General features: G+C 37.5%; 1 protein-coding gene across 1 annotated transcript; it reads left to right on the top strand.

The window, feature by feature from the left end:
- Positions 1-1,796: 1,796 nt before the first annotated feature.
- SUMO2 (small ubiquitin like modifier 2) lies at positions 1,797-15,310 on the top strand. Its single transcript, XM_074260742.1, has 4 exons — positions 1,797-2,954; positions 4,782-4,913; positions 12,387-12,458; positions 14,636-15,310. Exons 1-4 carry the CDS (start codon positions 2,934-2,936, stop codon positions 14,696-14,698), a joined length of 288 nt encoding a protein of 95 aa, XP_074116843.1. The 5' UTR covers positions 1,797-2,933; the 3' UTR covers positions 14,699-15,310.
- The last annotated feature ends 214 nt before the right edge of the window (positions 15,311-15,524 follow it).

Genomic DNA, 15,524 nt, shown 5'->3' with positions numbered 1-15,524 from the left:
AAAACAGCAAATCATAGACATAATTAATAACTTCACCCAAGAAAATGACAATAATGAGACATCATACCAAAATGTGTGGGATACAGCCAAAGCAGTAATTAGGGGAAGTTTTATATCTCTACAGGCCTACTTGCATAAAATAGAGAAAGAGAGGGCCAACGAATTGGGTTTACAACTAAAATTGCTAGAAAAGGAACAAATTAAAAACCCCCAGACAAACACAAAACTTGAAATTCAAAAGAAGAGAGTGTTTTCCAGGTATGGAGAATATCTTTGCATAGTCACTAAGACAGAAGACAGGGAACAGCAAGAAGCCTAGTTTGACTGAAATGTATAGTGTATGAATGAAACGTGTAATAAACCTGGAATAGTAGGCTGAAGCCAAATTGTGAAGCATGTTATTCTAGAGGGAAAAGAAAGCCACTGAGGTTGACACTGTCAAATCTACATTTAGAATATCAATTTGCAGAAGTATGGAAGATGTATTGGAAAAGGATCTGAAGCAGAAAAACGAATTAGGAAGTTTGTTGCAAACAGTCCTAGTGAGAGGTGAAGAGGGCTTATAGTTGGGTGCTGAGAATCTTGCCCATAACTAAATGCTTGTTGGATTGAATTGGATGTAGATTTGAAATTCTGCAGTGAGTAGTTAAGGTTTTGGAACGATATTGGAGGGAAAATGAAGGAATTTTGGCTCTTTTTTTTCTAAAGGAGGACAATTCAACCCTGCTTAGAGAAAGAAGGGAAGGAAAGGGACAGTGAAAGTGGTCCAGTAGCTTGTAGCCTTCTTTCCCCAAGAGACACATGGCTTTCCCTGTCTTGTTTCTCCTCTGCCCCCAAAAGAGAAAATCTCTCCCTGAATGATACATGAGACAGATCTGAAAAGTACTGGGTTTATGCCCACTGGCTTAGACAGTTAAACTGTCATTAAAAAATGTGTTTGAATTGTAAATGTCTTCAACAAAGCCAAAACCTTAGGTTAACTTGTGACCAGAAAGTTGTTAGTTCCTTTTATATATTCTTGGGTTTTCAGGAAAAATCAAATGCATAATAAAGCCATGGAGCCTATTTCTGAGTGTCCCTGTACAGCTTTAGCTTTTTATCTTAATCCAGGCTTTATTCCTTAGGAATGGCTCTTTTCCTTCCTATGCTTGCCTGAAGTAGTTCCACTGTTTAGAGCCACAGTATAGAAGTGCTACCGACTGATTCAAATCTGAAAATGGAAATAATAAATCACACTTCCATAGCACTTTACAATTTACCCCCATGTAACAATCCTCCCAGAGGAGGCAGTTTAGTAAAAGGGAAAAATACAAAAACCAAAACAAACCCCACCGAGATCATGAAGATCTGGGTTCAAGTTCTACCTTTCTTTCTTACTAACTTTGTAATCCTGGGCAATACACTTAGCCTCCCTGAGCCTTAGTTTCTTGGACTGTAAAAAGAAATTATAATAATAGCTAGCATTTATGTGGTATTTGCTAAGTATCGGGCACTGTTACTAAACACTTTACAAATATTATCTCATTTAATCCTCACAACTCTAGGAGGAATAATTATTCTATTATTACTATGATTACCCCTATTTTACAGATGAGGAAACTAAGAATGACACTTGTCCCAGGTCATTCAGTTGTTGACTGAGAACATGCTTGAACTTCGGGCTTCCTGATTTAGGGCCCGGAACTCTGTCCATTGTACTACTTAAAGGACTGATGAGATGGGCTTTAATGTCGCTTTTCTCTGATGCTATAGAGGAGGGAGGTGGCCCTAGTATTTGGTCTGAACTTTTACAGAGCAAGCTGAAGACTGCCTACAAGGACTTGCTCAGCACCACCCATCTAACAAATGTGGGTCCTGAGGACTTAATTACAGGGCTCCTAACTCCACACTTCTTTTCATTTAGGAAGAACTTCAGAAAAATGAAGCAGGGGGAAACGAGTAAGAAATTCCCGGGCCTAAGAAAGCACACAGATTAGCCTAATACCGACGGCTGTTGTGTGAGATCAGAGTGCGCTGGAAGGGACGTCTGGCTAATATGGATTTGACAGATGACCCTTTCCAGGATGAAGGGGGCATCGCATCAGTTAGGGGGAGGCACAGCAGTGCGCTCCTCGCATGCCTGGGGCGCAAGCCGTGGCGGCAGCCTGTCTTGTGAGGATGGAGCCCGGAGGTTTCCAGCCCTGGCCCTGGGGGAAGGCCAAGCAGGGCTGTCCTTGGACCATTCCAAGACAGGCTGGGCCAAAGAGCATTCATTTACAGGCCTGGGAGATCTCTGCCAGAAGATTCTATCTTCCCGGCCTGCTCTTCTCGGTCTCCGCTCCCACCTAGGGCTTGTGAGCCAGGGAGCCCGCTCCCAGGGACCCAGACAGCTGGAGTCCATTTTGATTCTCCTCCACCACCATCACTAGGACAATACAACCCCGCCCAGCGCTAGGCGCGCCCCCGCGACGGGCCTTGTGCGCGTGCCCGCGTTTCTTCCCGCCTCCCGGTTCCGAGCCCTGCGCAGAGGAGGCCTCTCCAGGGGAGCAGGGAGGGTGGGGGGGGAGGAGGCTGGTTATGTAAGCGCTGCGCGCTCCCGAGAACCAAAAGCCAATGGGAGCCTTGGGCTGTTCGTGCCCGCGCACGCAAGGGGGGAGAGGGGGCGCAGAACGTGCGCGCGCCCTCAGTACCTCCACAGCTGCCTCCTCCTCCTCCTCCTCTTCCTCCTCCTTCTCCTCCTCTTCCTCCTCCTCGTTCTCCTCCTCCTCCTCCTCCTCCTCTTCCTCCTCCTCCTTCTTCTTCTCCCCTTCCACACCATCACCACCATCATCTTCTTCCTTCTCCTCCTCCTGCTCCTGCTGCTGCCGCTGCTGCTTCTACTCCCGTTCCCTTGGAGCGGTCCATCCTGGTGCCTCTTTTGTGAAGCGGAGGCTGAGGATATTCCCGGACTCGCCATGGCGGACGAAAAGCCTAAGGTGAGGAAGCCTGTGGGCGGCGGCTGCGGCGGCTGCGGCTGCGGCGGGGGCGGGGGAGGGGGCCGGCGGCGCGCGAGGGGAGGGAGGCTGGCCGGGCGGGGGGTCCCGACGCTGCGGTGGTCCCCACTCCGGCCCGGGCTTTCCGCGCCATTTTCCCTCCTCCCCCCCCTCCTTCAGCCCGCGCCGGACGAGGCCCCGCCACCCCCGGGGCCGGAGCCGGGGCCGCGGAGAGAGCGGAGCGCGCGGCCTGGTCTCACCGCCGCAGCCGCCAACCTTGGGGCTTTCCCTCCTGGCCTCGGGGGCTGCTCTGCCCTCCCCCGGCGCGGGATGGAGGCGGGGTCCTCGCCCGACCCGGAGTTTCGGAGCGTCCACTCTGTTGGGGTCCCCGTTCTCTTTTCTCTTGGCCCGGGAGCCGGGGGGGGGGCAGGGTGAGGGCTGGGCCTTTGGGCCAAAACTGGATTTCCCTGGGTGAGAAGGGCTGGGGGAGTTCGGCTTCCTGCCTCTCCTTCCCTCCCTCCCTCCTTTCCTTCTCTTCCTCGACTGAGGAACCCATAGCCCTCGGCGACCATGTGGATGATGCTGGAGCCTCTAGCAGTGAAGGAGGTGGGAGGCTGGTCTGAAGGCTCAATGGGTGGTTTGTCTTGTGTTTTTAATGTAAACTTTTCAGAAACTGCTTTTAAGGCGCCAAGAGGCTTCCCCCTCCTGCCCTTTGCCCTCCCCCTACACCATCCCCCGTGCCCCGAAAACAGGAGTGCATCCTTCAAATGGGGATTTTTCTTAAGACTACCATCTCTATATCCCCATAACCTTCCTAAGCTCATTTAAGTACAATAATGCCCACATGGATCTAGCTAGAGTCAGGAGTCTGCCATGGTAGGGGGAAAAGTGAGATTGGCTCCCATTTACATTATATATATCTTGTATAGGTTTGATAGTTTGCATGGAGTCCTTCCCCTGTTAGAATGGGAGCTGTTCTAGTGCAGGGACCTTTTTTTTTTTCTTTTTTTTTTTTTGCCTTTGTATCTCCAGCGCTTAATGTCTGGCACATAGTAAGCACTCAATAAATGTTTGACCTGGCTTCAAATCCCGACTTTAATTTGGATACCTGGGGACCTTGAGCAAGTAAGTCAAAGAACCTCCAGAGTCCCCAGTTTTCTTTTTTCCCCACCAGTTCCAAGAGAATTTGATCCGAAGTCGATCACAAAAATAAAGGGAAGACTGGAAATCCATCTTTCTTTTCCAATCCCAATCCCCCCATCCTTCACCCTCCAAAAAAAGGGGATATTGAAGAAAAGGCCTTTTGAGATATTTATTGTCAGGTATTAAGTTTTTCTTTTGAATCCAGGGACAATCCCTTAAATTTGTATTTATTTTGAATACATTGTTAAACTGGTGACTTTTGTCTAGATGAGTGAAAAAAATGAGTGCCAAATATACTTAAAACTGAAAATTGTGCAGCAAAAATTGGATGTAGAACTAAAGCTACATGATAATATTTGGTGTAGTTTATTTTCAGTGTGATTTTTCTGAAAAGAGCTTATCTTTTTAAGGAAAGGTGGTCATATGCTAATTGTTTTTTTAATATAAAAAGTTGCAGGGGTGGGTATGACTTTTCCTACTAAACTATTGCATATAGGATTAAATTTTGTTACTATGAGAGTTATTTAGTTTTATTGGTACCAAGTTTCTCATTTACCCCATTTCAGTCAGTTCCATGTTTTAGATCTGTTTTAAAAATCAAAATGGTGAAACTTGTTGCTTTTTGAAACACCTTTAGGTGTTTAGCATCCTTAAGTTATACTACTTTATTTTTTTTTCTCTCAACAGGAAGGAGTCAAGACTGAAAACAATGACCACATTAATTTGAAGGTGGCAGGGCAAGATGGGTCGGTGGTGCAATTTAAGATTAAGAGACACACACCACTTAGTAAACTAATGAAAGCCTATTGTGAACGACAGGTGAGAGTATATTGGCTTCCAGACTAAATCTAGCAAAAACATCAAACTTGAGCAGAGACTAAGGACAATAAAATGACATCTTTAGCATTGTACATTGTTAATATTTAATAGTTTTGAAATGATGAATATTCATTTGTACCATATACTTACTGTTTTGTAAGTTTCAAAGATATAATTCAAATTATATATTCCTTTAACAACACTACATGTTAAAATCCTTTTATTCTAATGATTTTTAATAATTGGAGTAAATTAAATGAAATAACTTGCTTTAACATGAGTTATTTTTTATATTAGAGAAAGGGAGAATGAACTGCAAGTATTTTCAGGCATCCTACTACCCATTTCATACTTGTCTGTTATTTTTTGCAAAAGATTTATTTTAAATTTAGCTTTCCTTTAAACAGGTTTTAGAAGTGAACTTTAGGACATATTTGCATTTGGCATTAAGCATGCAAATTGTGTGATTTCATTTCTTTTCACTCATATTGAAGGTATCAAAACAGCTTAACCCTGCAAAGCAAATAGGAAGTTTCTGATAATTTAAAGACATTTTTTATCCAAAAACTTATGAGCAGAGAAGAGGAAGTGTAAAAAGTAATGAATGAAATTATTTGAACCTAGTACTTGGAAGCACATTAGTGATTTCTACTGAGGAAAACAAGGAGCCCCTTTTATATAATGAATTTACCAACAACTCAAAAGTAATATACAGGGTCCATTTTTTTGGAATAAATTATTGATAATCAGGTAAGTAGATTTTTCCTGCTTTAAAACACATTTTTTTAAAAGGTAAATATTCCCAATATGGTCTACTATAATAAATAAGACCACAAGTTGAGAAAATCATTTTGGTGGGATGGAGGAACTCATAAATTTGTCTCTAAAGGGAAGTTTAAAATATAAAAGTTTGGGTTAATCTTAGACAAATTGGGAAATGGAGTTGAGATTAAAATACTCCAAATAACATGAGTATTTGAATAAAAGTATGAAAAACAGAAGCTATTAAAAGTTTTTTTTTTTTTTATTCTGTAATATGATGGTTTTGTTAGGAATAAAGTTTTAAAATGATAGAAACTTAAATTCTACATAATTGAAGAAATTTTAGTAAAATATATTTTGAGAATTTGTATAAATTGATTGGCTGTTTCAAACACAATAGATTCACTGTATTGAATTTTTAGAAACTTGCATCTTATTCAAAAAACTGGATTAGCTTAGGGCCCAATTTCTGATGTTTCATTAGTGTTAATATGATTCTCAGAACTTATCTTTGCAATCAGTAACATTTATTAAAAGCCTACTCTGCTAGGCAGTGTCTTAAATAGTGGGGATGTAAAAAGAGGCAAAAAACAGTTCCTTCTCAAGATGCTTATAATCTAATGTAGAAATACAAATGCAAAATACAAAGCAAGGTATATATAGAATTAACAAAGAGAAGGCACTAGAATTGAGGAATTCTTTAAAAAAAAAAAATGACTTAGATGGGACTTAAAGGAAGCCATAAAAAGCAGTTGGGAGAATAAGGGAGGGGAGAGAATGCTGGCATGGGAGATAGCCAGAGAAAATGTTGAGAGATAGAATGTTTTGTTCATGGAACAGCTAAGAAGCTACTATTGGATCAAACATAGCAGAGAGTAAAATGTGAAAAATGAACTGGTCCCAGATTGTAAAAGGCTTTGGATGCCAAACTGCATTTTGATTTGATTCAGAAGGTAACAGGCACTGGAGTTTATAAAGTAGAGTGACATGATCAAACCTTCACTCTAGGAAAATCACTTTAGTAGCTGAATAGAGTATAGATTGGACTAAGGAGATCTTTAGGGCAAGGAGACCCACCAGCAGACTATCACAACAGTTCTAGGTTGTGAATTTGAGGAACTAGGAGGGTGGTATTGTTCTCTATAGTAATAGAGGTAGGTAGAAAGAGGAGAGTTTAGGGGGAAAGATAATGAGTTCAGTTTTGCAAATATTCACTTTAAGGTATTTGCCAGACATCCACCAGTTCAGGTAGTCTAAAGGACAATTGGAAATGAGAAATTGGAAGTCAGCAGAGAAGTTGGGGCAATATAGATGGGCTTGAGATTTCATTGTGTTAATTAAAGCCATGGAAACTGATCAGGCTAAGGAAGAGATGTTTCAGAGGTGAAATTGGCAGGCCTTGGCAGCAGATTGAATATGAGAGGTGAGAGATAGAAAGGTGTCAAGCATAAATCCTGGGTTTTGAGCCCAAATAATTAAAAGGATGGTCATAACCCCTGGAGTAATAAGGAAGGGGATAAGATAGGTCAGGTTTAAGAATAAAAATAACAAATTTTGTTTTTGGGTGTGTTGATATTAAGATCCACTGAACATCTGGTCTGAGATGTCTGAAAGGCAGTTCAAAAGGTAAGATTGGAATTGGACAGGTAGATTTGAAAATCATTATCAGGGGGATGGTAATTGGAGCTGATAAGATCACCAATCAAAGTAGTATAAGGGAGAAAGAGGAGAGCCCAAGACTTATTAGTACTAAGTCACTGTAATTGATAGAGACAATGATTATGTACTTAGTACTTATTCACACCTTTAAGAGAGCATATGTAAGGAGGAAAGCCCATTCTCTCCGAGGGGGGAGTCAGATTCATTCCAACTTGTGCTGGCTGGAGGCTGAAGCTGGCAGAGGCAAAGGACTAGCTGCAAGAGTTCTCAGGAACCAAGGAGAGATAGGCCTCTAAGAAAGCTAACCAGGCCCCCCCAGGAAGGAGATAAGACTTAAAAGGAGAAAATAAAGGATATGGACATTAACTCATGGCTGAATTTGAGGTGATTATTGAACTGAACTGAAACTAAGGCTGCCTCTAGAAACTCCCCAAGAAACCTGCTCCCAGAGAAGATTATTCTTTAGAGAATAGAACATTACAAAGACTGAACCCAGAGCCTTGTCTGATTACAGGGCATATTCTGCATGAGGGTACAGGAAAGGACATTGAGAAGGAGAGTCTTAACAGGCAGAAAATAAGGAGAGTGAGTGCTATCCTGAAAATATAAAAGGTAAAGGGAGTTTTGGCAGTGTCAAAAGTTGCCCAGAGATCAAGGAGATTGAAGATTAAGAAAAGGCTACTGAACTTGGCAAGTAAAATAATTGGTAACTTTGAAGAAAGCAGTTTCAATGGAATAAGGCAGGAAGCTGATTTGTAAGGGGTTAAAAAGAAGAGAAAGTGGAGGGCCTGTTTTAGATGGCCTTTTCTAGGAATTGTTACAAAGGGCAGAAGAGATAGAAAACATTAGTTAGGGATGGAAAGATCAAATAAGAGTTTGGGGTTTGATTTTTCAGGATGGAGAAGACATAATCGTTTATAGGCAGGAGGGAATAAGCTAATGGAGAGGTAGAAATTGATATGATAGGGCAATATCATAAGGCAATGGGATCACTTGAACAAGTAGAGGACTTGACTTTAGTGAGAGGTTTTTGTTTTTTAGTCATTTCAGTTATGTTTCTTTGTGACCCTATTTAGGGTTTTCTTGACAAAGATACTGGGGTTTGCCATTTCATTTTACAGATGAGAAAACTGAGGCAAACAGGGTTAAATGACTTGCCCAGGGTCATGGAATTATTAATGTGTGAGGCCAGATATGACAGTTCTATCCATTGGACCACCTGTCTCTTGGTAAGGAGTAAGCCTACTTATTTACATGAGATAGGAATGAAAGAGGAGAAAATGGCAGGAGGCATCTAAGTTCTCTAAGAGAAAATTCAGGAAATGGCCCCATTTTCTGAAAACTGTAAGGCAAGGATCTCAACTGAGAAAGTTAGAGGCTTTGGAAAATTTGAAGAGGGATGAGAAAGTTTGGAAGAATCACTGTGCAAAGTGGAATGAAAATTGATAAGGGAGCTGTAGAATTACCTAACAACATCAAGGGCCCAGTTGAGTTGTGTAACATAAATTTGCAGTAGATCCAGTCAGAGCAGTTGCATGATTTTCTCTTTCATTTAACACTGTTTATATAGGACTAAAGGCAACAAATGGGAGTGATTCAAGGCTGAGGTTTGGGCAGTATGTGATGTGATGAGTGGGCTTAGGGATTCAAGAGGAGGCCAGATGCAACAAAAATGTTCACATAATAGACACTCATATTTTTTTTGAGAGGTAATGTGTTGTAGTTGAGTCAGGAAAGGCCTGGATTTGTGGTTTCCAGGAACTCATTCTGTCAAGGATGATGTATATGTGTCTAAATAGGAGATATAGAGAATAAATACAAGGTGGTAGAGCCACTTAACACATAGGGAAACCAGGAAAGATTCCCTTAAAAGATACTGCTTAGGTACATCTTGAAGAAAGATGAACATTCTACAAAATAGAGGTGAAGAGAGCATATTACCAGCATGGGAGAGAGCTCAGTTTCAAGGTATAGAGATGGTCAGTTTGACGATAAGGGATGTCAGAAAGGTAAGTTTGGGGCCAAGTTGTATAGGACTTAAATAGCCAAATAGAAATTTATATTTTCTATCAGATAGTAGTAAATAATTTGGCTAATCTACTAATTTGGCTTCATCTGTAAAATGTAAAAATACACATATCTCACAGCTGTTGAGGATCAAATGAGAGAATATGTATTTTGTGTACTTTGTAACCCTTCTGAGCACTGTATAAGTCATCTATTACTGTTTCAGTTTATTCTAAACAAAATAATTATTTAGAAGCACTTATGATTTCTCTGAAGTGAATAGCGCTTCCACTGACAAAGACAATAAATCCTCCATTCTTTCATTTGTATGGTTTCTCACCTATCTAGCCCTAGCCAAGTTCTAGGTTTATATCTGACTATTGGACATTGCAGACTGAATGTCATTTTTGATCCTCAATCTGTATGTTTCAGACCTTTTTTTTTTAACCTCTAACTTGGATTATTATAATTATTGCTTAGCATTCTATTCTTTCCCATATAGATTTTTCCACACAAAGCTTGACCATGTCCTCAAACTTCCTTGATTCTTTTTAATACTATGGTCAAATATCAAACTCCTCTATATGGCATTTAAAGCATTTAGATTACAATTTACCTATCCAACCACATTACATAATACTTCCATTCACATATTCTTTGTTCTAAACAAACTTTTTTCTACATGATTTCCATGTCTTATCTGTCTTATGTGTGGAATTTCCCCTGTGCTTGGAAAATGCACTTTTTCATCATTTTTTAAAATCCCTTATTTCCATCAAAACTAAACCCTAATGTCATCTACCTTTCTTCATTGTTCTCTCTTCGAAAGTTAACTTGTGTGTGCGTGTTGTCTTGTATAGAATGTAAAGTTTGAGAGATGAGGGATTATATTAAAAACTTTTCGTTTTTTTTATTCCCTGTAGGTGATAAGTTTCATAAATGATTGGATGAGATATAAAGGATTAATTTACCTTCTATAAAGGATTAATTTACCTTATATTCTAATATACCTTAATATTCTAGATATTCTATATCTATTATATATATATAATATTCTATAATATACCTTATATTCTAGAATTCTATTTCTGTCTCTTTATATATTTAGGGGATGTTACTGCAGTGTAAAGAAGTCCAATATATTGGACAAAATACAGGCCCCCTCATGAAGATCTGGGGCAAAGTATTACCTTTGACATCTGCTAGGTCTGTGATCATGGCAACTCTTAGTCCTCCAGAGAACTTTTGAGTATACATTACCAGAACTATTTTTTGTATCAGTGGAAGAAGTTTCTATACCAATATAAACCATGGGGATAGAGTAAATGTATTTCCCAGCCTACCACCAACTTAGAGTAAATGTAGCATTTATGCTATCCATCTGTTATCTGTCATTCTTGCCCATATGACCAGAAGGTTGCACTTTCTAGTTATGTGTTATGGATGTCTACTCTTTTTTTTTTTTTTTTTTCTGAGGCTGGGGTTAAGTGATTTAAGAGATCAGCTAGAAAACAACTTCTTCATTTTACAGAGGAGAAAAATGGACCAAGACAAGTTAAATGCTTTATCAAAGATCATCAGTGGCAGAGATGAGATAAGAATCCAAATATCTCCACACTCCCCCTTTTTAATGTTTGTTCTTTTATAGGATTAGTAGTAAATAGAGGAAGATACCTTTTTAAAAATAATAATTATAAGCACTCTGAGATTTGACTTTACATATTGACATTGCAGTTGCACCTGTGAGATTAATACTATGAAGTTTCCCATTTTATGGATGAGAAAATTAAAGCTCAGAGAAGTTAAGTGACTTAACTGAAACCAGTAAGCATCAGAAGTAGGAAGTAAATGAAGATCTCTACCATCCTACATCCAGCATTCTGCTGTGCCAGCCTTGGCCATCTGGATTTTAATTAGTCTTTTTCTCTGCTCCTTCACTCCCTCCTTCCCAATTCATTCTTTTGAATTAAATGTAGTTTGTCTGTGTGAAATGTAGTCTTGAATATATTAAATGTTTTAACATTGTTAAACACATCCAAATTTACACTGAAGAAGTTCAGGACACAGAAGAATTTACTAAGCAGAAAAACCCATGGTCACACAACTAATATATTTGAATCCACTTGTCAAGCTGCTGCTTATTCCCCTCTAATAGATTCCTACTTCTTTATTTTATTTTTTAACTAAACTTTGTTGTTGTTGTTGTTTCACCTAGTATAGTACTCTGCATATAACTAATCAATGTTTAATTCAATATAAATTAAGATTATCTTATATTTTAGCAAGTTTTATCCCTTTTCCTCTCTTCAGTTGATTTGTGACAACTAAGTTAGCTTTAAATATCTTTAAAAGGGATGCTTGGAGCTGGTAATTCTGTAAATAAACATTAGATTGACAATTTTTTATTTCCGAACTTTTTAAATTCAAATGACTAGTATGTTAGATGTTTTATTTTGTATACATCCCACGTATCTTCTATTGGCTTTCCTAGAAAGTTAGAATTTCATTTTTATATTTAAATAAAAGAAAATTTAGACTTGGTTAACTTTGCTTTGAGAATTTTTGTGATTTTGTTCTGATAATAAATCAATACCACAGATGTTTTATTGATTGATTACTTGATAACAGACTTTACAAGGAATAGGGTTTGGTGGGGTTTTTTTTTGTTTGTTTGTTTTTTTGGAGTAGTGGTAAGAACTATTTGGATAGGCTATGCAAGTGATTGATAAGCAAATAACCTACTTTTCTTCTAGTAGTGTATATTCTCAAATTATGTACTGGTTCTGGAACTTAAAAGACAAAAAAGAGTTGCTTGTGGCTAGGAGAAATTTGACCATCATGGTCATGTAACTAGTGTCAGAGACCAAGGGGATTTAAACCTCTGCCTACTATTATATACTGATTCTCAAAATACTAATATTTTTAAAATCTAAAAGCCTAAGTACATAAATTGAGTCAGATTGCATATATCTAAAGTTAGGGTCTGCCTTCATGTAGCAATACAAATGGTAGTCATATTGTAACCTCCTTTTTGTCTTTGTTCAGGGTTTGTCAATGAGGCAGATCAGATTCCGATTTGATGGACAACCAATCAATGAAACAGACACACCTGCACAAGTAAGATTTTTTCTTTATCATTTCTAGAATTTGAATTTCATATAATTTTTTTAAGAAGTAAAGCAAAACTTTTAATATAGTACCTGGTTTATAATAGCCTGTTTTTTGTTTTTTGTTTTTTTTTTTAACTTAAGTTCCAGGAACCCATGTTCTTATTGTGATCTCATCTTTTACTTCTACTTCTAATTTCTTATACCTGGAAGTTTTGTCAGAATCTCAGTAATAACGCATCCATTTCTCTCATCTGTCATCTCTCCATTTGTACTGCCACCATTATAATTCAGGCCCTCAAATACTTAACATTGGACTTACTGTAAGTTATCTAACTAGGCACCCATGTCTATTATTGAACTAATTCATCCTACACATCACTGCTATAGTAATCTTCCCAATGCACCCTCTAAACACGTTAATAATAGCTTTTATTACATAGCATTTTAAGATATACAAAATATTTTCAAGTATCAGCATCTTATATGTGAAAAAACTTCTGCTCAGAAGTTGATTTTCCTTATTTCACACAGGAGTATCTGAGCTTGAACCTGAGTTCAAGCTAATAATTCCTAATGTTTTCTCCTTTTGTACACAGTACTGCTTTTTCATTATGGGGCTGGTTATTGCTTTGAGGGGGGGGAAACCACTTTGCAGTTCCTGCTAGATAAAGCTTCTTTAACTTTGGGTCCTGCAATCTGAATCCTAACTGCCTTTTTATTCTTAGGCTGCTTAATATATTCTGTCCTTACCCTTGACTGTCTGTCTGCCTCTTTTTCTCATAGTTGTACCTGATTAAATCTAAAAATCTACCTGATTAAAACTAAAGTAAAACCAACATAGTTGACTAAAAGAATTTTGAATATCTTTGATATTTGAAATAATGATTGAAGGAAAAATATTTTAGGATCTTTAGTATTTGCTGATTTTTTTTTTAAAAGAAAATCTTGTAGTTAGCCACAAGAAGCTGAATTTTCTTCTGGAAGAAAAATGAAAATTGGGTACTTTTACCAGAAAACACATGTAAAGGTATAGAAATATTTCACTTCTAAAATTTTATAATGTATTTTAATGGCATGGTAGAAGGTCTGTCTAGAGTAAATCTCTCGATTTCTGTTGTGTTTATATCTTGAGAATTTCAATTTTAAATGTTTAATCTTATGACTACTATAAAATTTAATCATCAAAAACAAATCTGTAATTTAGTGAGAGGTGTTTAATGAAATGGAAATGCGTTCCAATTAATTAGAGTTTTGCTCTCATGCCTTCAAGAACAGTATTGGTTTTTGGAATTATCCATAATACTTCTGATAAAAGAAAAAATATATTTTGTATTCTTCCACTTTAGTAGTAGCAACTTTTTTTAGTTATTTTTAGTAGTAACAACTCAGTCATTCATTTTCTACTCTAATCTTGAAAGAGATATAAGAACTCTTTTTGGGATTTCAGGTATACTGTCAAATTTTTGCAGGGTTTTTTTTTTTTTTTTTTTTTTTTTTTTTTTTTTTGAAATGCAAGGACCCTAGTAGTTTTAAATGCTATGAATCAAGTTACATTCATGTCATGTTAAAAAAAAAAACCAACAAAAACTTTCATATTTCTGTGATTTTATACATTGCATGTTGAACTAAATATGTTTGTATAGTACATGTTAATAAGCTTTTATATATACGTAGTAGCAAATTCTCATTCAGTTTAAACAGTATTTAGAAGTGAGATAAATGCATACGTTGAAAACAAAAAAAAAAAGACAGTGACATAGTTTTTTCATAAATTTTGCCCAATTTGAGTTTCCTACCTGCCTCCAACATCCCTTCCCCTATATATAATTTCAATTATAATCGTTAGCTGTTTAATGCCTTATCCCTTAGGAACAGTTTTGGTGAACTTAAGTTCTTTGAGGCCTTGAAAAGAAGATTATCATAACTTCATATAATATAGTATTTTTGTTGGTAGTGCAATTTGGGATAAATATGAAAAAAAGTCTAGTTTGCTGAATTGACAATAAGCATAGGTAATTAGATTCCTAAGGTGAAGAATTTTGCAAATCTAGGTTAAAGGGAGGGCCTATAATTCTAAAGAACAGCCAACAACCAGACCACAATATTATAAATTTGAAATATTAAAAAAAATTAATAAAAATAATAAGTGGAGCTAAAAAGTTTTCTTTTTCTCTTGTGCTGTAGTTGGAAATGGAGGATGAAGATACAATTGATGTATTCCAGCAGCAGACAGGAGGCATTTACTAAAGAGAACATGCAACTCTACTCCAGAACTGTGCTCCCAAGGAAAACAATACATTCACAATTAGAAAACCAAGATTTGGTTCATCCACATCCTGACTACTGCAGTATAGTTTTCTCTCTTCTTTATCCCTTCCCCCATTCCTATATTGTACATAAAGTAACTGGTGTATGTGCACAGGCATAATGCGTATTTTTTTTTTTTTTTTTTTTTTTAAACTAAATGGCCGATGGTATGTTTTGATCAACATCAAATGGAGATGGGGAGGGGAAAAAACAAACTGGTTCTGTGAAAATATCCCTTTTCTCCATTAGTGGCATGCTCATTCAACTTTATCTTTATATTCCAGTAAGTTATTTTGCTCTCACTGTTTAACAACAAAAAAAAAACCCACAAAAAAATCCTTGCATACCTTGTTTGATTGGATAATTTCAATGTTTTTCTTTTATCATTGTAAAACCAAGGACGATTTTATAACTTTTTTGTACGTAGCTGTTACATGTAGGGCAATCTCTGTCTCTCAGTAGGGATAAATTACTATAAAAAAATGATCCTAGATAGTTTTCCCTTCAAGTCAAACATCTTGTTGTTTAAATAAACTTCTTGTTTAAAATAAACTGTTTTCTTTAATTATTCTCAAGAAACTGTTAAGAAATGGTGATGTAGAGAAACAGTTTAACATGCTAGGAGAGAAAGGTTACATAATTAAAACTTATTTTATTTACTTAAAAAATTAACAATCAGTGATTTGACATTTCTGTTGGCATTAATAATTAATATAGTAAATGGATTTTATTTTCTTGTATGCTCAGTTTTGCATTAATTTCAGAA

The sequence above is a fragment of the Sminthopsis crassicaudata genome, chromosome 4 (assembly GCF_048593235.1).
Source record: "Sminthopsis crassicaudata isolate SCR6 chromosome 4, ASM4859323v1, whole genome shotgun sequence".
Classification (NCBI taxonomy): Eukaryota; Metazoa; Chordata; class Mammalia; order Dasyuromorphia; family Dasyuridae; genus Sminthopsis; species Sminthopsis crassicaudata.
Note: the sequence above shows the minus strand (reverse complement) of the source record. Positions and strands in the feature narration are given on the sequence as shown.

Excerpts from the sequence above, each read along its gene's own strand:
- SUMO2 (XM_074260742.1), top strand. The coding sequence starts at position 2,934 with ATGGCGGACGAAAAGCCTAAG. Across the intron at positions 2,955-4,781 it reads TGGCGGACGAAAAGCCTAAG|GAAGGAGTCAAGACTGAAAA; the intron begins GTGAGGAAGCCT and ends TTCTCTCAACAG. Across the intron at positions 12,459-14,635 it reads AAACAGACACACCTGCACAA|TTGGAAATGGAGGATGAAGA; the intron begins GTAAGATTTTTT and ends CTTGTGCTGTAG.